Raw genomic sequence first — 26,058 nt, 5'->3', positions numbered from 1 at the left:
TTCCTAAATATAACCTGCTCAGTCTGTATACGTATGTGTGACTTTGGGGCTGACCATTTGACACTGGAAAATCACTTGGTGTGCTCTTCCCTGAGGGGGACTACTTCTTTCTGTCCCAGCTTTTCTCAGCTGCCTATGAGATAGAAATTGGTGATTTTATATGCATATTCAAAAAAATCAGCGGACATATAATGAGGACAGTAAATATTGTTATTTGATTCCCCCAAATGTAATTATATTTCACACATATGCACTTTTTACCGACTATGTACTTTTCAATAATTTAGAATAGATACAAGTGATTTGGCATTATATAGTCCCATGGGAGCTTTGAGCAGCAGGTGAGTGAAGTGAATTAAAAGCAGTTTGTGTGACGGCACCACGCAGTGCAGCTCCATGACAGATCCATCGCCAGTGTCTCCCACCTGGTGCCAAGATGCCCAAGAAGAAGGTTAGCAGATGGAGCCATTGACGGACTAAGGAGCCAAGTTTGACTAAGCATCTATCTTGTTCATGGTCCACACTGCCCTTCTTGTACAATCCAGAGGACCAGGTCTATCAACTATCTTGTAAATTCGAGGCTTTTAGTAGCTCTAGAAACATTTTTACAAGGTGAAGGAATCTCACCTCATGTCATTTTTTTAAAGTGTAAATGGTTTTTATAGGGGATTAAATCATTTACTGGTTATTTTTTTTTAGTACAACCAGAAAAATAGCAGGATAGAATCAGGGGAGGCTGTGACTGTCTCGGGGGTCACCGTAACATTCTGTAGAGGGGGCTAGTTTTATATCCTAGAGTAGAAAGCATATAAAATGGCAGTTGGGGTCTCAGTTGTGCATTCGTGTCTGGTATATTTTTAAATATATCTGGTCTCTTGTTTTCAGAAGAACCCTTTCCTAAGGAAGCCACTCCTTAGTCCTTGCCCTGTCAGAACATGATGCCTGTGGTCACGGCCATCCATTTTCCTAATGTTGTGACAATATGCTAAGAAAGATGGATATTTTGAGTGTGTTCTGTGTGTGGCATAACATTGTGAGTTGGTGGAACTGATGATTGTGAGCACTTGGTTGTTATGAGAGGTCTTAGGGAAACGTGCCACGTTTGAGGCTAGAACATTGCAGGAATAAGTTCAAAGAGAAACAATATGTAGCTCTCCATTTGGCTATATAAACACAATATGTGGCTCTTCAGAGTTTGGGTGCATGTGCTAAGAATTGAAATGTCTGTGTACTCTGCTCCTCAATCAATAAAATCTCAGTTGTGAAAGAGTAAAGCAAATACCACCCATATATACATATATATACACACACATATATATACACATGTAAATACATGCATATTCATGCACACAGATCTATAAGCTTCTAACAACATATGTTTTCATATATGTGTATATATACACATTTTACATAAATACTTATACTTGTATAAATGCATATATTTTATATATGTATATACGTATACATACATACATACACACACACACACACACACACACACACACATATATATATATATGAAAACACACACAAGCCCCATAAAAACCATAAAGAAGTTGAGATTTGATGAAACTACCTCAAGAATATCTTTGACATCATAATGCTTTTTAAACCGTTTCAAACTAGTCTCGTTGTAGGACTTGTAGTTGACTGAATTTATTTTGAATCAAACCGAGGAAAAAAGGATCCAGACAATCTGTCACTTTAAGCAGTGGTGAATCCCTTAGGATGCATTCAGAGTCCCTTTAAGAGACTAGGCGAGTGTGAGCTAGGACATGGGAGAATCTGATTGGGAGAAGAGAAACATAGAGAGGCAGAGAGACAGAGACAGGTAGACAGACACAGAGAAAGAGAGGAGATAGACAGGGAGAGACAGACTGACAGAGACAGACACACACAGAGAGACAGACAGACACACAGAGACAGACACACAGAGACATACAGACAGACAGAGACAGACACAGAGAGAGAGAGACAGACAGACAGACAGACAGAGACAGACAGACAGACAGAGACAGACAGACACACAGAGAGAGGAGACAAAGACAGACAGACATTAACAGAGAGATACAGAGAGACAGAGAGAGACAGAGGGAGACCCAGTGTTCCAGGCCTCCCCTATCACTCTACAGAGAGCTCCGTATTGGAACAGCAGGAACTTGGCTATAATTCATGCAGGAAAGACATGATGATTGGTGAATGTAATGATGTGATAAAGGCTCTTGATAATCATAAATTGGGACAAGCAGGTGGTTTGGGAATAACCTGCAGGTGAAATCCGAGGTAAGTACAATGGAGAAAGATTATTTCACTTTGCAATTAAACAAACCATTATTTCTCTTGGATTCTTTTCCATTTTTTGCAGATTTGAGGTCTTCAAATAAACTCATGTTCAAATTCATGACATATGCACAAATATCTCAATATTGGTTATTAAGTTACAGAACAGTCATTACTATATAAAATGTAATGTAATATGTAAAAAGTTTAATGTAAAAGAAACCTTAGATTTATAAATTCATATATGACCGTGTATTTTCATATTCCTTTAGCCCACAGGTAGATACGTCACTATCGATGACATTTGACAGAATCACCAATGTAATAACTTGAGTTATGAAATGTAAACATATAAGTGTATTTATATGTTCACACTTCTACAATATGCTTGCATGAACACAAACACCAGCATTAAAACTGGTGATGGAGAGGGTGGAATTTGTGAACTGCATCCGAGGAGCGTCTGTGGAGAGGCAGAGCACCTTTGAACTATTTGTAAACATTCTTCCTGGGGAGCTGGTAGGGAACGGTCTTTTTCAGTTAGTTCAAGCTGAATTCGAGAGAAGAGCTCACAGAAGAATGGCCCTCCTCCTTCGTGTGCTGTCATTCTGTGTTTGTAGTGGTCAAATGCTTAGGACACTCAGACTTTTATGTATTGTACACTGGCTGAACGTAAGAGAGACTCTAATTGGAGTTAGGAGAAAGGTTTGGTAGGAGAGAATCAGAGGAGCCGTTGGCCAAGAAGAACAGAGTTAGCTGTCCTGGAAGAATTTGTCAGCCTTTGGAACTCAGCCACCATGTTGAGGTAGGTACCCCCAGACAAAACCTACCATGTCCCCACCCTAGGCCTTTATGCAAACTTATGTAAGAGCAGAGAGACTCTCTTTGAGGATAATAGTAATGAGTGAATGCCAAGTTTATTAGATATGGTAGAGGGATTTTTACCTAGAAACTGCATTTGTAGTTGAAAAAAAAAAAGAAAAACAACAACAACAATAATCTGAAGACAGAGTGCCACACTTGTCTAAAAACCAGACAAAAATCTTACTGAACCCTTCGCCAGACAAGGTGTGTCTATTGCAAACATATAAAATTTACTTTGGTGGAAAAGTGATGGAAGTTTCAGAATAACTGATTACGGGTTAGTAAAGGTAATTTGAAGAAGCCTAGGAAGTCACATGATGGTGGTCATATGTGTTCTTAAATACTGCAGCACTTTCCTATAAGAACTAATACATAGAGAGACATAAATTAAATGAGAGACCTCAATATGTTGATGAAGATACTCAGGTAGACATGGATGGGTAGATCTAAATTTATGCATGGAGGTAGAGCAGACACTCAAAACTCTACAGACAAGAGCAGCTTTTGTTATGTCCTTCCTGTCACCTCTTAACTTTGTTGAGAGTCTGAACAATCACTAACTAACTAAACCCTAAGGAAATGCTCTGTTTGCTTGTGTATGACACTCTGCTGGATTGGATAAAGGGAAAAGAAGTGAAGGAGGGACTGGCAAAAGACAGGGTCATGCCATGGAAAAATACTCAGCAATAATGATTAGAGGTAATGGACCTTAGATGTCCCCCAGCAGGGCACTGCCATCACAGAAGGCTGGCATCCTAAGCCCTGCCCACTGCACCACAGATGGAGCTCCTTCCTCAATTCTTTAGATATTTCATTTTCACCCTATATTTTTTTTTACCATAAATAAAACTAAGGAAGACTTGAAACTGAAGGGAAGAATAAGTAACTATAAAGTGTAGCTGAATTTTAAACACATTCCATAAAAATCCTGTTATATTTTGAAATTAAGATAGTAGTTACCTAAATATAGGCTAGCTACTGCTTTTACAACCCCACAAGATTCATTACCACCATGTAGAGATGGCCTCTTTTCTAATATAAAAATACCAAATTTGAACTGGCGATGTGCACGGATATTGAAAACTCATTCAGTTCATGACTCAGAACTCATAGAACTAGCATGGTTGTCTGATTCCAGAAGCTATTGATTTTTATACCTGGTATCTGGATATACTTTTGAATACTTTAGCTCACACATGAATGAATTCTGAAGGCCAAGTTACATATTAATTTCAGACAGCACACACACATGTAAACACTCACATAAGGACATATGCTTCCACAAGTATGTACACACATGGTACACAAAGCTCAGGATCCTGACAAAGAAGGGAAGACTCAGTTTTGTAAAACCTACTCTGCATAGTATTCTGACAATACAGAGTACATTTGTCACTGAGTCTAAGTGTGTCTGTGGATAGCTTCCTCTTTGATCAAACTGGTTAAATGGAGACTAGATCGTGATCAGAATGCTTCTTCAGGTCCAGATGAGAGGAGGGGGTACCGGCTTCAACCAGTTTGTATGCTGTTAGAGGGTCATAGCTAAGAGGGACCTAAAAGGGTCTATGAATTTATAAAGGTTTTTCATTATTATAATTTACTTTGAACTCTCACTTAATGACCTTGTATTAATTATCTATGAGGGCATCACCAAGGAAATGTGTATGTGTTACAAGTTAGTAAAGAAAACACACATTCAGCAAACACATTTACTCACAGAAACATGAAAGAAAACAAATGAGAGATTAATATCTTGAGTGGAGCAAGAGACGAGGAAGCTTTCTTTACAACAAAAAGAAGTTAGCAGTAGGCAAGGAGCATTGTAACTCTGGGTATGATGAACTGGAACTGAGGAAAGTTCAGTGTGTGCCTCGCCCTCCAATGTACGCCACCATTTAGAATGAGTGTTCCAAACCTCAGACCATTATCATGTCGGATGGAAACACTGTCTGAGGACTTAGCAACCTGACCATATCCCACGGTCAGGTAACTCAGCAAAGGTGGGTGAAAAGAAAGGGATGATGGGGGGGGGGGGGGACTCAGGGAGTAGGACGTTAAGTGAGATCGAGGATCTGAGGCAAAGAAAAGGCTATCAGTTGCTAATGTTATGTCAGCCTTCACAGTAAAAATGGAACTGTGTGTCAGTCTTGAGTTACTTTTATAGGATCATTCATTATAATCACATAAAACATCATTTGTATGGGAAACGCCATATCCTGTTCCAAATAATCAGCTCTAAGATCTGATTACATCTTGTCTTACTGTGTCTGCTCTTATTCTATAGCACAACCCTGTATGAAACGAATTCTTTGAGTGAAGAAGTGAAAGAAACGTAAGTTATACATTAATACGTAGATAGATATGTATGTATGTATATGTGCATGTACATATATGCTTGCATGCACGTGTACACACAGGTGTATATCCATGTTATCCATTGCCAAGAGGATCTATGCTGTCATAAGTTCCCCTTAAAACTCTCTGCTGTCTTCTCATGAATGTTCTTTGTCTTTTGAACTGTGTAGACAAAGAGAACAAACCATAGAGAAAAGTCTCCTTCAGTTATTCGTCACCTTTAGTTCCTATGTAAAATGTTCTGCTCACAAATGGAAGGAATCCTCTTCACAGCCAGGAGGAGGCAGAAATGGGCTGGGAGCAGAGGTGACCACAGGGTTAGGATGGGGAGAAGAGATTCTGGATCTTTCCCTCACTCATCTCCAGAGTTTTGCCAAGGTGGTCCTGATGCTGCAAACATGACATTTCCGTAGAAGGAACCTTTGTCTTGGATCTTACTCATCATGTGCAAGGCCTTGCATCTCTTCCCTAACACTGCTATAAATAATTAAATATATGTGAACACATATTTACATGGATATCTGAACTCCCACATTTACCCAGAGGAAGGGACTGGTCAGGATGACCGTAAGAACATACATGACTCTATACTTTTGATAGGACTAAAGAATTTGTTAGAAAAAATTGTGTGGTGTGTATATATGTGTGCGCATATAAATATAAATATATATTCTCATTTATATATAATTTCCAGAGAAAATGGCATATTTAACTTCAAATAACAGGTTTGGATGACTTTTTTAGAGATCAATTGACTTATAAATTGAAGGTCTTAACTAATTTTTGCTACAGAAGTCTAGGAAGTCATGTAGTGCCCTTTAATTCATTGCTAATACTCCATCTGAACTGAAAAGACTATCACTAGGTAGACTCACCGCCAACACAATTTAGGCTCAAGGGAATTAATAATACACACTTATGTGTATATATGTATTTACCCACACATAAAAGTTTGCACACACATACCACCACCCTCTGAGAGATTAATATGTGAGGTCTTAGGAACATTCATGGGATAACAAGGTTCCAACATTCTAATGTATTCTCATGGAAACTTTTCACAATAAACCCTGCCTTTTGGGTAAAGGTGACAAAAGAAGGAATAAGTTATCTATAATTTCATAAATGCGGCAATTCAACCTGCTCCATCTGTGAACTCTTGCCTGTATGTTCTCGGAGCTGACCACTTGGTATCAGATAACTGGTTGATGTGCTCTTCCCTAAAAGATTGTTTCTCCCACTCTCCGTGTTCCTTCCTTGCCTGTTGCTCTTTGTCTAGGGTTGAAGTCTCATGGGCTTTCGCTCTTCCATGTTAGCATGCCTATTGCTTTGTCTTTGTTCTGGTCTTGCTTAGGCAGCCATGTTGATAGGACACCATGGGTATAGCTTTTGACATTTCTAGGAGATTTTATGCTTCTTTTGATCTTTTAGAACTACCCATTATGAATCAAATTTATTATTCTGGGTAGAATCACCAATTATTATGAAATATATTATATTAGATTGTATATTATATACATTATGGTGTTTTCTATCTCCTGGAGTTTGTCCCCTTGGTTGACCAAGGGGAAAAGGGACTCCATTTAAAACCAGAAGACAATACTTGGTAGGCAGCAGAGACACCTTCAGCAGAGGAATGGATTCAATAGAGCCTACAATGGAGTCTTACTGTCCAGAAATATGGTACCATGTACCTCCAAATGAGTACCCCCATCTTTACTGTGATTGGAGCCCCTGGCTTGTGCCATCGCCTTCCCTGTGTAAAAGCAGAGAAGACATCTCTCTGTGATGCTGCCGAAAGTGCACATCTGCCTGAGGGTCTTGAGAAGGACAGACTGACATGATAAAGAACTTAGTATCTACAAGTTGCAGCTGAATTTGGAATTTACTCATTAAATGCTTTCACAGTGTAGCTAAGTGAATAAGGAATTGGATTTAAAGATTTCACAGAGTTAAAGTCTCCATAAATGGGGCCAAGGAGATGGCTCAGTAGCACTTGCTGTTCTTTCAGAGTGCCCAAGTTCAGATCCCAGCATTCACATTGCGTAGCTCTTAGCCACCCACAACTCCAACTTCAGCAGATTCAACCCCCTCCTATGGTCTTTACAGGCACTGCACACATACAGATAAACAATAAGAAATCTTTACAAAAGATATCCATTGCATACATAAAAACTTATATTTATGCCTTTTATTGAAAATGGATTCTTTATGTAATATATTCTGATTATGGTGTTCTGCCAACACACATCTACTCCTACTCTGCTGTCTGCTCCTTCCAGTTCCTCCCCAAGTCCCCTCCAATCCAGATCCAACCCCTTCTATCTCTTCATTATTAAAAAAACATGCTTCTAAGGGAAACCATAACATAAAAATTGACACATCATAAGACAAAACAAACAGAAGGAAGAGAGCCGAAGAGAAGGCACAAGAGATAGCTTGAGATATAGAGACCCACTCATTAGCACACTTAAGATTTTCACAAAAGACTAAACCTGAATCCATACTATACACACAAAGGGCCTAGAGGGTAAAAAGAGAGTGTGGTATTATGAGACAGGGAACCGCCAAAGATGATATCGAGCTCATTTTCTGTTGGCATCTACTGCTGGACACATTGCCTACACTTAAGAGTCCTTTGCTTCCCCAGTGAGACTTCAAAGAAAACAAAATTTTCATTGGAAAGTGGTCATCGGTTGGAGACAGCTTCTGGACTAGTGATAGGGCATGTGTCCACTTTTTCCTTTGGCTCTAGGTCCCCAATTGAAATGCTGCTCCAGTCTCCATGAGTTCAAATGTGTGTCAGTCCTGTTGATTTAGAATGCCTTGATCGCTTGGTGTCCTCCATCCCCTCTTGCTTGTATAATCTTTCTACATCCTCTTCTGTGATTCCCATATCTCCAAGGGGATGGATTTAATGGAAACATCCCCTTTAAAGCTGAATGTTTCAAAGTATCTCACTCTCTACATATGTCTGTCTGTGAGTCGAAGTATTTCTTCCAATCTGCTGAGGGGGAAAAACTTTGGTGATGATGGCTGAGCAAGGCAGTGATCTATGGCTATAGCAGAATGTCACCAGGAATCACTGTATTGCCATATTCTTTTGTAGAATAGTTCTATTTGACTTTGCCCTTGGCCCCTGAGCTATCTTGTACTTGGTCACCCCAAGAAGTTTCGGTATGGGTACCATCTCAAATGGGCCTTGAATCAATCAAATATTTGTTGACTACACCCACAAGCTTTGTACGACCATTGCCCTAACATAATTTACAGGCAGGACATCATTGTAAATTAAAATGTTTGCAGATGGGCTGGTGTTTACATTCCTCCTTGTATCTCCCTGTACCAAAGACGCTGGCATGTAGGGTTGAAGACTCTGCATAGGCATCAACTTGACTTTTCCATGTTCAGTGAGTTGTGTGGGTGTTGTCTTCAGCAATAGGAGTTGTCAATTTGTGGTTTGCAGGAAGAACATAAAAAAGTTTTCAAATAACAGACTTCCATGAGGGTAAATGTTAGCCGGTCTACAGTTTGTAGAATAATTTAAGTGAATTTCTGCCAGAAAGTTGTCTTGGAAACCACATGGCATCTGACTCTATGTATTTTTTTAATATCATCTAGCCTTACCCAGGATGAATCTGCTTTGCTACGTGGTAAAGAAGAGGCCAGTGAACTGTGAGATGTATACTAAAATGTTAACAAAATGCATCAGTAGTTAATAATGGAAACTATATGGATTGAAATATGTGCTATGTGAAGTTTCACAGAGATACATACAGTAGATGTAACCTTATACATATACACAAAAGCAGATATACATACAGTAGGTATAACCTTATACACAGAAGCAGAAACTAAGATTTGGAGGCTCATAGAAGTGGTTCTAGCATATAGATGAAACTTCCTACCATTTTGAACCAATTTGGATAAAAGAGGTACATCTCATAGAGCCATACCTTTCCCACCTCCTAGTATGTTTAACATCAGTTAAAATGATTAGGAGAATTTCCAGTTTTAAATGTTATTACACCGAGTAAACAAAGAAGAGACTCCTGTTTGGAATGATGAAATGCCAATTAACAGTGGAAAAGAATGTAAATAATGAATCCTTGATGTGTCTCCAGACCTCAGCTACTAGATGAAGTGGGTATCCCCAAACCAAAACCATTATATACTGAAGGATTTTGACTCATGTCTAAGAGACCCTTTCTGGTGTAGTAAAAACAAGTTGTGAGGGTAAGAAGGTGAAGGGGGTGCTTAGCAAGCAAGGCATTAGACATGATTGTCTTAGTCAGGGTTTCTATTCCTGCACAAAACATCATGATAAAGAAGCAAGTTAAGGAGAAAAGGGTTTGTTCAGCTTACACTTCCACACTGCTGTTCATCACCAAAGAAAGTCGGGGCTTGAACCCAAGCAGGTCAGGAAGCAGGAGCTGATGCAGTGGCCATGGAGAGATGTCACTTACTGGCTCACTTCCCCTGGCTTGCTCAGCCTGCTTTCTTATAGAACCCAGGTCTACCAGCCCAGGGATGGCACCACCCACAATGGGCTGTGCCCTCTTCCCTTGATCACTAATTGAGAAAATGCCTTACAGCTGGATCTCATGGAGGCATTTCATCAACTGAGGCTCCTTTCTCTGTGACAACTCCAGCTTGTGTCAGGTTGACACAAAACTAGCCAGTACAGCTAGATTAGCTACTATGCACTAAATTAGATTCAAAATAAATTCCATCATAATTTTTATGCATTGGTTCAGGTTCAGTAGCAAGGGCCATACTTACTTTATTTTTTTCTTTGTTGTTTTTTTTTTTTTTTTTTAATCAACGTCTTGCTATGAATCTCAGACTGAATTTGATCTTGTGATTCTCTTGCCTCAGCTTCTCATAGCTGGAGTTACAGTGGTCTTTCACAACACACAGCAACCTATCTCTTTAAACAGGAGTAAAATATTTATTAAAATGTGAAACATCATTTGTGGGGAATATGCCTTATTGGACTACAAACAGTTGATTTACATGCGAAGTTTTGTTTTATTGCAAGGGCCTTTGACATACCAGGCAGGTGTGTTACCCTTGAACCACAGTGCTAGCCCTGTAGGTGAAAAATCTTAAGGTTCAAATGGGGTACAGCTTGAGTGACAGCTATAACCATTAGATTGTGATAAACTTGAACTTACTTGAATCACACAGTGTCTTATCTTTTTTTTTTTAATCCTTCAGCCAAGTTTCAAGTGCACTGAAAACACACTCATCCGTGTCCTCTAGCATTCTGTAAGATATAAATAAATCAATACTTCTTCCTCTGCCCTTCCCCGCTCTGTGGATACCGGTGGATACCAGTGGATTCTTTCCTGCGTAACACACAGAGTTTGAGGTCGGGACATCTGTGATCAGGATCATGCAAAGGAACACAGCTCCTTTCAGGCTTTCATGTCTGTCACGCTGGGCTTCTGCATGACACATTCTTTGTGCCTTAAGTTGTGGTACAAAAAAAAAAAAAAAAAAAAAAAAAAAAAAAAAAAAAGAGGGACATACCAGAGAGAGCACTCTTATTCATAGTCTTTACTCTTAGTTTTAGTAGCTAAGACCCACCAAAAATATTAAAATATCTGTATATGACAGAATAGTGGAATAGGCCAAAAGTAGAGAAATACCCATTTAAAAGAAAAGGGTAGTGTAGTACTGGAAGGGGAAAGAAATGCTCTCAAACAGCAAAAAGAGAAGCTAACATACCATAGCTGTATCCTTCACTCTGACAGGTGAGTCTGGTGCCACCATCCCCAGCTACAATCACCTTGAAAGGACTTTCTGCCTTGGTTTGCAATGCTGCCATACCCAAGGAACAAAGAGAAACAACCACAATTTGGGGGGAGGGGCAATCCATAGAGTAGATGCATTTGAAAATAACAAAAGAAGGTTTCCAAAGACAAATGGGTTCTTAAGAACTAAAGTAGGGTCTGGATCTGTAGAGCCTCTATAAACTGCCAGTGATAGTCTTCGGAAATGTTAAAAGGTGAGCCTGAAATAAGAATGGAAGCACAAAGGATCCTAAAGGGCTAAGACAATGTTAGGCAGAAAGAGAAAAGTTAGAGGCATTCTGCAGCGCCTGGGGCAAAGACACCTGGCGAAGTCGTAGCACATGCCCACAGTCAAGCAGTGTAGTGTTGGCATTCCACAGCACGTGGACAAACGGAACAGAATAAAAACCCAGTAACAGATCCACATGCCTTCAACCAGCTGATTCTCAGCATAGGCGCCGGAAACCCAACTCTGAGGACATCCTCTCTGACAAATAGTGTGGGGACAGGGGACTCAACATCTACACACAGAAGATTCTGAGTAGATCCCCCCCCTCTCCTGAAAAAAAAAATTTAAATGTAGCAAGGACTTTAATTCAAGGCCAGGAACTTAAAAACTATCAGGGGAAACATTATTCTACACTGGCACAGGTGATGATTATTTATACAAGACCCCGAAAGCAAGGAAACAAACATGAAACTGACAAATATTCCAAAAAATCGAAAGTCTTGACTGGGCAAGATTGGCAACTGTTGCTAAAGCTGACGCCCCACATGGTTAAAGATGAAATGTGCTTTATGCAAGTTGTACCCTGATCTCCACTTGGGCTGTGGCATGTGGACAACACACACACACACACACACACACACACACACACACACAAATAACTCTAATTTTAAGAAGTTTTACAGCCTCTGCACTGAAATAAACATAATAGAGTGAGAAGACAATATGCCGGATGGTAGGAAATGTTTCTCAACCGTTCATTCGACAGACATCCACACTGAGACTATATTAAAGACTCAAGAAATATCAATGCCCAACCAGTTTTAAAATGTCAAACAAGCTGAAGAGACATCCCACTCCTTGGCACAGACTCAGGAAAATAAAGCCTATGCATGATAAAGATGCTCATAAGTCCATGTGTATTCTCAGGAGTTAGGCGATCCATTGAGCCTAGGTGTCTACCAAGAAATGAATAAATCAAGGGGCAAAGTGAAATAATCTTAAGCCCCAAAGAATAAAATCCTTTTATTCCCAGTGAAATGAACAGAACCGGTATAACTGAAGTGAGGTGAACACTGACAGACAAGTATCACAGAAATTCTTTTATCTGTGGGGGGAAACTGAAGAGTTGATTTGGGTGGTTACCGGGGACTGAGGTCACTGGGTCAACAGAGGCTGGGTGGATACACTGAGCACACCCTGTAACTCCTGTTTGGAGATATCACAGCAATGCATGTTAGTAAAATGGATATAAAAATTGAACCCTAAGGAAAATTCAACTATGAAATACTGTTTTGACATTGGAGTTTCTTCCAATATGAAAAATGGTATGTTACATTTTAACTTGTTCTATTAAATTAGTAAGTTAACAAGTTTATGAATGTCATAAGGCCAATATACCTAATTTGAACAGAAAGGCTAATTCTAAAAAACCTTGTGGTATCTGACTGTATGTTTTTTTTTTTTTTTAAACTCCCTTAGCAACTCCAGTGATTTAGCATCAGAAGAAATCCTGGAAGGGGAAATCAACAAATGGTGAGATAAAAAAATATTTATGTATACATACACAGGTGTGTGTGTGTGTGTGTGTGAGAGAGAGAGAGAGAGAGAGAGAGAGAGAGAGAGGAAGAGAGAGAGAGAGAGAGAGAGAGGAGAGAGAGAGAGGTGTACTTGGATGCACAGAAAAGAAAGAAAGAAAGATCTGAGACCTGGGGAGCGCCTTAGGAGTATAGATAACAATGTAGGCTGTTATTTTTAAAAAGTCTTCTTGCCATAGCATTTATAGAAACCTCTCTGTGTAGGTTGAAAGTAAGAGAAAAATGCTTAGAAGAGGATGTTTTACTCCTAATCTGTGACGTTGTTAGACCGAGCAGAGCACTCTGCTCCATCTTTGTCCTGCACTTCCTGTAGGCTTCTGGAAGAGTGGGGGAAAGGACTGAGAGGGTTCCACTAAGGACAGGGACTCCACAAGAAGACTAACAATGTCAGTTAACCTGAACCCTCAGTAAAGTTCCTAGAAACTAAACCCACACACCAAAGAGTGAGCTTAGGCTGGACTGAGCCCTTCCCCACATGTAGTTGATGTGCAGCTTCATCTTCATGTGTATCTTCCAATAACTGGAGCAGGGACTGCCCCTAACTCTGTCGCATGCCCATGGATCCTGTTCCCCCAGCTGGGCTGCCTTGTCTGGTCTCAGCGGGAAAGGATGTGCTTAGTTCTGTCCTCCATGGGCCAGTGTGGGTTGGTACCCAGGGGCCCTCCCCCTTCTCAGAGTAGAAAGGGAGGGGTATAGGGGAGGTACTATGTAGAGGGGACCGGGAAAAGGGAGGAGGACTGTGATCAGTATGTAAAGTATAATTAATTAATTAATCAGTTAGTTAGTTAACCAAGATAGGGAAAAATGAGCAAGACAAGGAAAAAAGCTCTATTTGGATCAAGAAGGAAGGTGACACTAAGTAGGGAAAAAAGCAGAACCCTATCCAGAAAAGAACCAAATTAATAGACCTTAAACCCGCTCCTCCCTTCTGGTCATGCCCCTCTTGCCTCTGCACAATATGTGTCTCAAACCCATTCTCTCAGTGGATCCTTCTCTTGGATTTTTACTTAGTTTAATACCATCCAAGGCTAAGAAAAACTTCTTTGGCCTATGAAAAGTACAGGCTGGTATAAGGACTTGTACATCATGAGTTTTAAAAGGGCAGCATTCACTTCTAGGCTGAATTTTACAATCAGTGTAACCTCCAAAATGACAAAACAGATTGATTTAGATGTAGCAATAAAAAAATTGCTTTACGAAGCCACAATTCCTATTTATACCATACAAGTTTTAATTTTAGGTAATATTAAATACCACTCTCCAGACAACTAATAGACATATAAGTTTTAAGTGTTTAATAGTCTTATAAACTGTAGGATAATTGTGCACATTTCAACCCCTAAAATGTCTTTGAATTCACTCAGTTCTTAGATGAGTATTTTTAATCTTTAGTACTGACTTGAATACTGTAGTATCAGTAGTCTAACTACTTTGCTAAAAGACTGATATATTTCATGTTGCAATGATGGTGTCATCAAAGACTGCATATGTGTGTGTGTATGTACATGTGCACATGCATGCATGTGTATGTGTATGTATGTACAGAGGATATATACATCTATATGCACAGAGACAAAGTGAGACACAGACCAAGAGAGAAAAAAGAAAATTGTCAAGTCTTGGAATTGTCCCCAGGCAATGACATTTTTGAAAAAAATGATTCTAAATATTGTTTTCTCAAAAGTTGCCTTTTAGATTCAAATGGGTTCTAGGTCAAATAATTGTTTCATATTACTGTTTAATGTAGCAGTCTCTAATAATGTATCTTTGCATTTGTTGGTACTAAAGCAAGTTAAACCAGATCTCCAGGTTGTATGATGGTGATGAAATCATTGATATTCGCAAGTCATACTGGTAAGTGAGTTTGGTATTTGAAGAGTGAGAAAGAACTATTGGTAGATCTGTTTCTTGTCTTTGGGGAAACAGAGCTTTTACTTTGGCAAAAATTATAACAGAAATGTTAAAAGTGAGAAGATTTTGGACAGCTGTCATGCAGACCCTTAGAGAACAAAAATAACAGCCCAGAATACTATACCCAGCAAAACTATAAATCAACATAAATGGCAAAGCCAAGATACTCCCATAAAGAAACCAAATTTAAACAATATCTTTCCACTAAAACATCCCTATAGAAAATAATGGAAGGAAAACTCTAATATAAGTAGGAAAATTGAGACCAAGAAAAACTGAGAAATTAATCATCTCATAACAATCACATAAACATAATACGACCACCAAAAACAAAAATAACAAGAATAAACAATCACTGGTCCTTAATATCGCTTAATATCAATGGACTCAATTTCCAAAAGAAAAACATAGGCTAACAGACTGGATACATAAACAGGATCCAGCATTTTGCTGCATACAGGAAACACACCTTAAGGACAAGGACAGACACTACCTTGGACTAAAAGGCTGGAAATTTTTTTTCAAGAAAGTGGTCACAAGAAACAATCTGAAGTAGTCATACTAATATCCAATAAAAGAGACTTTCAACCAAAAGTTATCAAAAGACATGGAGAAGAACACTTCATACTCATCAAAGGAAAAATCCTCCGAGATGAACTCTCAATTCTGAATATCTATGCCCCAAATAATAGGGCACCCACATTTGTAAAAGAAATATTACTAAAGCTTAAAACACACATTGAACCTCATACAGTCATAGTGGGATACTTCAACACCCCACCCTTACCAATGGACAGATCGTGGAAACAACTAATAAACAGAGACACGGTGAAACTAGCAGAAGTTATGAACCAAATGGACTTAACAGATATTGACAGAACATTTTACCCTAAGACAAAAGAATATACCTTCTTCTCACCACCTCATGGCACCTTCTCCAAAATTGACCATACAGTCAGTCACAAAATGAACCTCAACATATACAAGAATATTAAAATAATCCTATGCATTCTACCAGATCACCACAGACTAAGACTGGTCTTTAATAACATTAATAACATGTCATCTGCAAATAGTGATGTATTTACTTCTTCCTTTCCAATTTGTATCCCTTTGATTTTCTTTTGCTGCCTAATTGCTCCAGCCAGGAATTCCAGTACTATGTTGAATAGGTAGGGGGGAGAGTGGGCAGCCTTGTTGAGTCCCTGATTTTAGTGGGATTGCTTCAAGTTTCCCATCATTAAGTTTGATGTTGGCTGTTGGTTTGCTGTATATTGCTTTTATTATGTTTAGGTATGGGCCTTAGATTCCTGTTCTTTCCAAGACTTTTAACATAAAGGGGTGTTGGATTTTGTCAAATGCTTTCTCAGCATCTAGTGAGATAACCATGTGGTTTTTTTCTTTGAGTTTGTTTATAAGGTGGATTACATTGATGGATTTCCTTATATTAAACCATCCCTACATCCCAGGGATGAAGCCTACTTGATCATGGTGAATGATCGTTTTGATGTGTTCTTGGATTTGGTTTGCAAGGATTTTGTTGAGTATTTTTACATGAATGTTCAAAAGTGAGAATGGTCTGAGAATCTCTTTCCTTGTAGGGTCTCTGTGTGGTTTAGGAATGAGGGTTATTGTAGCCTCAAAAAAATGAGTTAGGTAGTTTTCCATCGGATTGTATTTTGTGGAATAGATTGGAGAGTATTGGTATTATGTTGTCAAGAAATATCTGATAAAATTCTGCACTAAACCCATCTGGACCTGGGCTTTTTTTGGGGGGAGGGTGGGAGGCTTTTGATGACTGCCTCTATTTCTTTAGGTGTTATGGGATTATTTAGATGGTTTACCTGGTCCTGATTTAACTTTAGTACCTTGTATCTGTCTAGGAATTCATCCATTTCCTCCAGATTTTCCAGCTTTGTTGAGTATAGGTTTTGTAGTATGATTTGATGATTTCTTGAATTTCCTCAGTTTCAGTTGTTATTTCTCCACTTTCCTTTCTGATTTTGTTAATTTGGATACTCTCTCTTTGCCCTCTAGTTAGTCTGGCTAAGGGTTTATCAATCTTGTTGATTTTCTCAAAGAACCAGCTCTTGGTTTTGTTGATTCTTTCAATGGTTCTTTTTGTTTCTATTTGGTCTATTTCTGCCCTAAGTTTGATTATTTCTTGCCCTTTACTACTCTTGGTGTATCTGCTTCCTTTTATTCTAGAGTTTTCAGCTGTGCTGTCAAGTTGCTGATGTTTGCTTCTCCAGTTTCTTTTTGGAAGCACTCAGAGCTATGAGTTTTCCTCTCAGTACTGCTTTCATTGCATCCCATAGGTTTGGGTATGTTGTGTTTAAATTTTCAATGAATTCTAGAAAATCCTTAATTTCTTTCTTTATTTCTTCTTTGTCCCTGCTATCATTTAATAGAGCATTGTTTAGTTACCATGTGTATGTGGGCTTTTTGTCTTTGTTGTTGTTAAAGACCAGCCTTAGACCATGGTGATCTGAGAGGATGCATGGGAATATTTCAATCTTCTTATATCTATTGAGGCTTGTTTTGTGACCAATTATGTGGTCAATTTTTGAAAAGGTGCCATGAGGTGCTGAGAAGAAGGTGTATTTTTTTTTTTTTTTTAGGATGATATGTTCTGTAGATATCTACTAATTCCAGTTGGATTATAACCTCTGCTAGTTTTACAGTATCCTTGTTCAGTTTTTGTTTCCCTGATCTGTCCATTGGTGAGAGTGGGGTATTGAGGTCTCCCACTATTATTGAGTGGGGCGCAATGTATTTTTTGAGCTTTAGTAGGGTTTCTTTTATGAATATCAGTGCTTTTGTATTTGGAGCATATATGTTAAGGATTGAGAGTTCCTCCTAACAAATTTCCCCTGTAATGAGTAAAAAGTGTCCTTCCTTATCTTTTTTGATAACTTTTGGTTGAAAAATCTACTTTATTCGATATTAGAATGGCCTATCCAGCTTGCTTCTTGGGGCCATTTTCTTGGAAGGTTTTTTCCCACCCTTTTACTCTGAGATAGTGTCTGTCTTTGTCTCTGAGATGAGTCTCTTGTATGCAACAAATTGCTGGGTTTTGTTTATGTATCCAGTCTGATAGCCTATGTCTTTTTATTGGGGAATTGAGTCCATTTATGTTAACAGATATCAAGGAATAGTGGTTGCTGTTTCCTGCTATTTTTGCTTTTGGAGGTTGAATTATGCCTGTATGTCTTTCTTCTTTCGGTTTTCTTGCTTAGGAGTTTTCTTGTTTTTATTAGGATGTAATTCCCCTCGTTGTAATCGTTTTTCCACCTATAATTCGTCATTGTGTTGGGTTTGTTGTCAGATATTGTGTAAATTTTGTTTTGTCTTGGAATATCTTAGTCTCTTTATCTATGGTGATTGAGAGTTTTGCTGGGTATAGCAGCTTTGGCTGGCACCTGTGCTGTCTTAGGGTCTGCATGATGTCTGTCCAGGCTCTTCTAGCTTTCATAGTCTCTGTTGAGAAATCGGGTGTGATTCTGATTGGTCTGCTTTTATATGTTACATGGCCTTTTCCCCTTACTGCTTTTAATATTTTTTTTTTTACTTTGGGCACTTGGCGTTTTGACTATTATGTGTCGGGAGGAATTTCTTTTCTGATCCAATCTATTTGGAGTTTAGTAGGCTTGTTTTATGCTCATGGTCATCTCATTCTTAAGGGTAGGGAAGTTTTCTTCTATGATTTTGTTGAAGATATTTACTGTGCCTCTTAGTTGATATTCTTCACCCTCTTCTATTCCTATTATCCTTAGGTTTGGTCTTCTCATTGTGTCCTGGATCTCCTGGACATTTTGCGTTAGGAGTTTTTTGGTTTTTTCATCTTCTCTGACTGTTTTGTCAATGTTTTCAATGTTGTCTTCAGCCTCCGAGATTCTCTCTTCCATCTCTTGTAGTCTATTGGAAATGCTTCCATCTGTGACTCCTGATTTCTTTTTTAAGTGTTCTACCTCTAGGGTTATCTCTTTTAGTGTTTTCTTTATTGTGTCAATTTCCATTTTAAATTCCTTCTTCCATTCCTTCATCTCTTTGGTTCTGTTTTCCTCTAGTTCTTTGAGTTCTTTGAGTGTTTTTCTTGTTTCCTCTTTAAAAGCTTCTAATTCTTTATGCTTTTCCTTCCGTTCTTGTTTAAGGATCTCTATCATCGTCTTGAGGTATGATTTCAGGTCTGTGTCTTTTTTTTTTCTGGTGTGTTTGGCATTCCACTGTTTGCTGTGATGGGAGAGCTGGGTACTGGTGTTGCCAGGTTGTCTTGGTTTCCCTGGGGTATGTTCTTTCCCTTTCCTCTTGCCAGCTTGTTGTCAGTCTTATGTCCCTGGGTCACTGCTAGATCACCGCTGGTTCACTGCTGTTCCAGACCTGTGTCCCTGGATCACTGCTGGCTCACCACTGGCTCACTGCTGTTCCTGGTGGTGTGTGGTCTGAGTGCAGTTCCTCACTCCGTGTTGTCTGGCTGGGAATAGCCCGATGCAGGATTACTGGTTCCCTGGAGCAAGCTGGGGTGAGGAGGGGAAACCGGGGGACCGCATGCTGGCTCACCACTGGCTCACTGCTGTTCCTGGTGGCAGGTGGTCTGAGTGCCGAGGATAATTGTTCTAAAGTTCTCTTTCTTTGTAGGGTCTTTGTGGGGTTTAGGAATGAGCATAATGTGGCTTTGAAGAATGAATTGGGTAGTGCTCCCTGTTTCTACTTTGTGGAATAGTTTGGAGAGTATTGGTATTAGGTCATCTATGAAGGTCTGATATAATTCTGCACTAAACCCATCAAATCCTAGGCTTTTTTTTTTTGGTGGGAGGTTTTTGATTACTGCTTCTATTGCTTTAGGGGTTATGGGGTTGTTTAGATGGTTTATCTGATCCTGATTTAACTTTGGTACCTATAATCTGTCTAGAAAGTTGTCCATTTCCTCTAGATTTTCTAGTTTATTGAATATAGGCTTTTGTAGTAGGATCTGATGATTTCCTGAATTTCTTCTCTGGTCCAATCTATTTGGAGTTCTATAGGCTTCTTGTATGTTCATGGTCATCTCTTTCTTTAGGTTAGGAAAGTTTTCTTCTATGATTTTGTTTAAGATGTGTAGCGAGTCTTCACAATACCAGTGCTTTGTTTCCATTTTCTGGTGTCTTTCTCAACCACTTTCTTTAGAGATTTGAAAGTTTGATTTCACTCGTTTGGATAGGTGTATTCAAAGTTATTTTATTGGCTTTGATACTATTGCTAATCAGGATGTTTCCGTGATTTCTTTCTCTAAAAGTTTGTTGTGGTGTGTCAAAAAGGTCTCACAAGCTGATTGTGTACTGTGCCCCTTTCTTGAAACTGTTATTATTTCTAACAGTTTTCTGATGGAATTTTAGGATATCTTATGGACAACATGCTATCATCTGCAACTAAGAATAATTTGACTTTTTTGTCTATAGACCTATAACTTCCTTCTCTTCCATTATTGCTCTGGCTAGTATTTCTAGCTATATACTGCAAGGATATAGGATATAGCAGCCCTATCACATTCTAGTTTTAATGAGATTGCATTGGGTTTTTCTCCATTTAGAACAATATAGCTGTAGTTTTCTCATATGTAACCTTCAGTATGTTAAAATGCATCACCTCCAGGTCTACTTTCTGTAGGCTTTTATCATGAAGCATGTTGGATTTTTGTCAAAGTTTGTATTTTACATCTCTTGAGATGATCATATGCCTTTCCTCAAGTTACTTATTATATGCTTTACTATATACATTGGCTTATGTATATTGAAATCCTCACTGCATTTCTAGGATTAAACCAACTTTACCATGAAGAATGATTTTTCTAAATAGGTGTTTTTATCTAGTGTGCTAGTATTTTACTGAGGATTCTTGTATCTCTGTTTATCAGGAATGTCTGCCTGTCGTTTTGTGGTGCATTACCTTCTTTGGGTATAATAAAGATACTATTCTTACAGAAAGAGTTTGGGAGTGCTTTTTCAGTTTGTATTTTTAAAAAAAATTCCATTCATTGTTTTGTTGCTAGGACACTGAGGGCTCTCTGTTGAAGGCCAGCTTCAACAGGAGGGAGGAAACAGGCAAGGGTGTAAAGTTGGTGATTGATTATTCAGCAGACTTTGAGAGAGCAGAGCTTGATTACCTGGAGCCTGCACTCCATGTGACCAGTGAGAGATTCTGAATTTGCACACACACACACACACACACACACACACACACACACACACACACTTGGTTGATGAAACATGCTTCAACAAGCTCACACAACTTCACACATACATACACATACATATACACATGCATTCATACATACATACATACACATATATATGTGAAGTTGCCTGAGCTTTATTTTTTACCTTAGACTTTTAAGACCACCTAAGACAAAATTCTGTACGTAAGAAATAGATTACCTCATAGCCACAAGTTACATACTCTATAAACTATCACCATAAGAACACGTTTTTCAAAAACAGATTAATGTCATTGCACAAAAGGAAATTACAACAGGATTACTGATTATGTGTTCTCCTTTGAAACTCAGATCTAATCAAACATTTCCCATCTATCTTTCCCTACACAAGTTCATTGTAACTTCAAAGCAACAATTTTTTTTGTTATTGATTGACAAAGTTTAAGCAGCCAAGGCTATAGTGGCAAGTTTTCACCTATGCTTAGTTGACAATTTACAGTTGTGAAAAAACAGTTAATCTATCCTACATCCTATTTTAAATCTTGTTCAGCTAACCTGGCTAATCATCTTGTCTCTGTTCTTATTCTCATAAGAGAACCATTTGCTCTTTGGTCACAGCCCTGTTTTTCATGGTGCACATCAAAACCCATGGCCACATCCCTAAGTCATAAGATCCAGTAACTCAGACCCAACCTAGAATGAAATGGTTTCTTGGCTCACTAACTTGTCCAAGTGTATTTTTCTCTTCTAAGTACAAGCACAGTTGTAAAGCACGAAGGCTTGCTGTGCTTCTTTTCTTCTACCCTGTGCCACACTCACTATCCTACAAGGGAAGGGCATATTCTACTCTTTTTTTTTTTAAAAAAAAAAAACAACTTTATTTTACAAAACAAAGATAAATGTACTGATTTTAAACATTTTTTGCTTAAAATTATACATTTTTTGTCAGTACTTTTTTTCAGAATTTAACATAATTTTTACATAAAACTATATGAATATATTTTTTAGTCAGTACTTGATTTTTTTCAAGGTTTGATTGTATGCCTTGAAAACTTAATAGTTACAATGAGCTAAAGTAAAACAAAATGTAACATGGAAATAGTTAAAGTTTTCTTGTTTTGTAAATATTTTTTTGTTTTGTTTTGTTTTCTTAATTTCTTGGACTTCATACAGTCTGTGAGTTGTTTCTGGGGGAGTGCAAGCCTCTGGGGTTAGCATCCCACTATCAGTGACTGCATATTATGTCTGTTCTTTTGTGACTGGGTTATCTCACTCAGGATGATATTCTCTAGATGCAGCCATTTTCTTAACAATATGGTTAAGTCATTGTTTCTGGTGGCTGAGTAGTATTCCATTGTGTAAATGTACCACAATTTTTGTATCCATTCATCTTCTGAAGGACATCTGGGTTCTTTCCAGCTTCTGGCTATTATAAATAGGGCCGCTATGAACATTGTGGTGCATATATCTTTGTTGTGTATTAAAGTGTCTCTGGGGTATATGCCCAGAAGTGGAATAGCTGGGTCTTCAGGTAGTACTATATCCAATTTTCTGAGGTATCGCCAGACAGATTTCCAGAGTGGTTGTATTAGCTTGCAACCCCACCAACAGTGGAGAAGTGTTCCTCTTTCTCCGCAGCCTCGCCAGCATCTGCTGTCATCTGAGTTTTGGATCTTGGCCAATCTGACTGGTGTGAGGTGGAATCTCAGGGTTGTTTTGATTTGCATTTCCCTGATGGCTAAGGATGTCAAGCACTTTCTCAGATGTTTCTCGGCCATTCGGTGTTCCTCAACTGAAAACGTTTTGTTTAGCTCTGTACCCCATTTTTTAATAGGGTTATTTGATTCTCTGGTGTCTAGCTTTTTGAGTTCCTTGTACACCTTGGATATTAGGCCTCTATCTGATGTGGTGTTGGTAAAGATCTTTTCCCATTCTGTTGGTTGCCGTTTTGTTTTCTTGACAATGTCCTTAGCCTTACAGAAACTTTGCAATCTCATTAAGTCTCATTTGTTAATCTTTGACCTTAGAGCTTGAGCCATTGGTGTTTTGTTCAGGAAATTTTCTCCTGTGCCTATGTGTTCTAAGGTTTTCCCTACTTTCTCATCTAATAGTTTCAGTGTATCTGGTTTAATGTGGAGATCTTTGATCCACTTACACTTGAGCTTTGTACAAGGAGATAAGAAAGGGTCTATTTTCATTCTTTTGCATGCTGAGTGCCAGTTGGACCAGCACCATTTGTTGAATAGACTCCTTTTTCCATTGAATGTTTACTGCTCCTTTGTCAAAAATCAGGTGAACATATACATGAGGGCTCATTTCTGGATCTTCTATTCTATTCCATTGATCCACATGCCTATTTCTGTACCAGTACCATGCAGTTTTCAGCACAATTGCCTTGTAATATAGCTTGAGGTCAGGGATAGTGATTCCTGCAGATGTTTTTTTGTTGTTGAGGATGGATTTCGCTATTCTAGTTCTTTTGTTATTCCATATGAAATTGCACATTGATCTTTCCAGTTCCATGAAGAATTAGGTTGGAATTTTGATGGGGATTGCATTGAATCTGTAGATTGCTTTTGGTAGGATGGCCATTTTTAAGATGTTGATTTTTCCAATCCATGAGCATGGGAGATCTTTTCATTTTCTGAGATCCTCCTCAATTTCTTTCTTTAGAGGTTTGAAGTTTTTGTCATACAGGTCCTTCACTTGCTTAGTTAGAGTCACACCAAAGTATTTCATAGTTTTTGTGACGATTGTGAAGGGTACGTTTTCCCTAATTTCTTTCTCCACATGTTTGTCCTTTGAGTATAGGAAGGCTACTGATTTGAGTTAATTTTGTATCCAGCCACTTTGCTGAACTTGTTTATCAGCTGTATGAGTTCTCTCATGGAATTTTTGGGGTCACTCAAGTACACTATCATGTCATCGGCAAAGAGTGATGTTTTTATCTCTTCCTTTCCGATTTGTATCCCCTTGATCTCCTTTTGCTGTCTAATTGCTCCAGCCAGGACTTCCAGTACTATGTTGAATAGGTAGGGGAAGAGTGGGCAGCCTTGTCGAGTCCCTGATTTTAGTGGGATTGCTTCAAGTTTCTCGCCATTAAGTTTGATGTTGGCTGTTGGTTTGCTGTATATTGCTTTTATTATGTTTAAGTATGGGCCTTGGATTCCTGTTCTTTCCAGGACTTTTTACATGAAGGGGTGTTGGATTTTGTTGAATGCTTTCTCAGCGTCTAGTGAGATGACCATGTGATTTTGGTCTTTGAGTTTGTTTATATGGTGGATTACGTTGATGGATTTCCTTATGTTAAACCATCCCTGCATCCCAGGGATGAAGCCTACTTGGTCATGATGAATGATGGTTTTGATGTGTTCTTGGATTCGGTTTGCAAGGATTTTGTTGAGTATTTTTGCATCAATGTTCATAAGTGAGATTGGTCTGAAGTTCTCTTTCCTTGTAGGGTCTTCGTGTGGTTTAGGTACAAGGGTTATTGTAGCCTCAAAAAATGAGTTGGGTAATATTCCATCTGATTCTATCTTTTGGAATAGTTTGGCGAGTATTGGTGTTATATCCCCAATAAATGTCTGATAAAATTCTGCACTGAACCCGTCTGGACCTGGGCTTTTTTTGGTTGGGAGGCTTTTGATGACTTCTTCTATTTCTTTAGGTGTTATAGGGTTATTTAGATGGTTTACTTGGTCCTGGTTTAACTTTGGGACCTTGTATCTGTCTAGGAATTCGTCCATTTCCTCCAGATTTTCCAATTTTGTGGAGTATAAGTTTTTGTAGTAGAATCTGATGATTTCTTGAATTTCCTCAGTTTCAGTTGTTATGTCACCACTTTCCTTTCTGATTTTGTTAATTTGGATACTCTCTCTTTGCCCTCTAGTTAGTCTGGCTAGGGGTTTATCAATCTTGTTGATTTTCTCAAAGAACCAACTCTTTGTTTTGTTGATTTTTTCAATGGTTCTTTTTGTTTCTATTTGGTCTATTTCTGCCCTAATTTTGATTATTTCTTGCCGTCTACTCTTTTTGGGTATATCTGCTTCCTTTTGTTCTAGGGCTTTTAGCTGTGCTGTCAGGTTGCTGATGTGAACTCTCTCCAGTTTCTTTTTGGAAGCACTTAGGGCTATGAGTTTTCCTCTCAATACTGCTTTCATTGCATCCCATAGGTTTGGGTATGTTGTGTTTTCGTTTTCGTCGAATTCTAGAATATCCTTAATTTTTTTCCTTATTTCTTCTTTGACCCTGCTATCCTTTAACAGAGCGTTGTTTAGTTTCCATGTGTATATGGGCTTTTTGTTGTCTTTGTTGTTGTTAAAGACCAGCCGTAGACCATGGTGATCTGAGAGGATGCATGGGAGTATTTCAATCTTCTTATATCGATGGAGGCTCATTCTGTGTCCAATTATGTGGTCAATTTTCGAGAAGGTGCCATGGGGTGGTGAGAAGAAGGTGTATTCTTTTACTTTAGGATAGTATGTTCTGTATATATCTATTAATTCTAGTTGGTTCAAAGTCTCTGCTAGTTTTGCAGTGTCCTTGTTCAGTTTCTGTTTCCCTGATCTGTCCATTGGTGAGAGTGGGGTGTTAAAGTCTCCCACTATTATTGTGTGGGGTAAAATGTATTTTTTGAGCTTTAGTAGGGTTTCTTTTATGAATATGGGTGATTTTTTATTTGGAGCATATATGTTAAGGATTGAGAGTTCCTCCTGACAGATTTCTCCGGTAATGAGTAAAAAGTGTCCTTCCTTATCTTTTTTGATAACTTTTGGTTGGAAATTTACTTTATTTGATATTAGAATAGCCACTCCAGCTTGCTTCTTGGAGCTG

The 26,058-nt window shown here is 38.6% G+C and overlaps 1 protein-coding gene across 1 annotated transcript in view; it reads left to right on the top strand.

Annotated features, from left to right (window-relative positions):
- LOC308429923 (phosphatidylinositol 3,4,5-trisphosphate 3-phosphatase TPTE2-like) overlaps positions 1 to 26,058 on the top strand; it is a gene marked incomplete at both ends in the record, with an annotated part of 103,301 nt that overhangs the window by 30,790 nt on the left and 46,453 nt on the right. The window contains one exon of the mRNA XM_080928957.1: positions 14,910 to 14,975. Within this exon, the coding sequence (XP_080785083.1) occupies positions 14,910 to 14,975 (66 nt within the window). The remainder of the gene's footprint in view (positions 1 to 14,909; positions 14,976 to 26,058) is intronic.

The sequence above is a fragment of the Micromys minutus genome (assembly GCF_963924665.1).
Source record: "Micromys minutus genome assembly, chromosome: 14".
NCBI lineage: Eukaryota > Metazoa > Chordata > Mammalia > Rodentia > Muridae > Micromys > Micromys minutus.
This window is presented reverse-complemented; position numbering and strand designations above follow the sequence as displayed.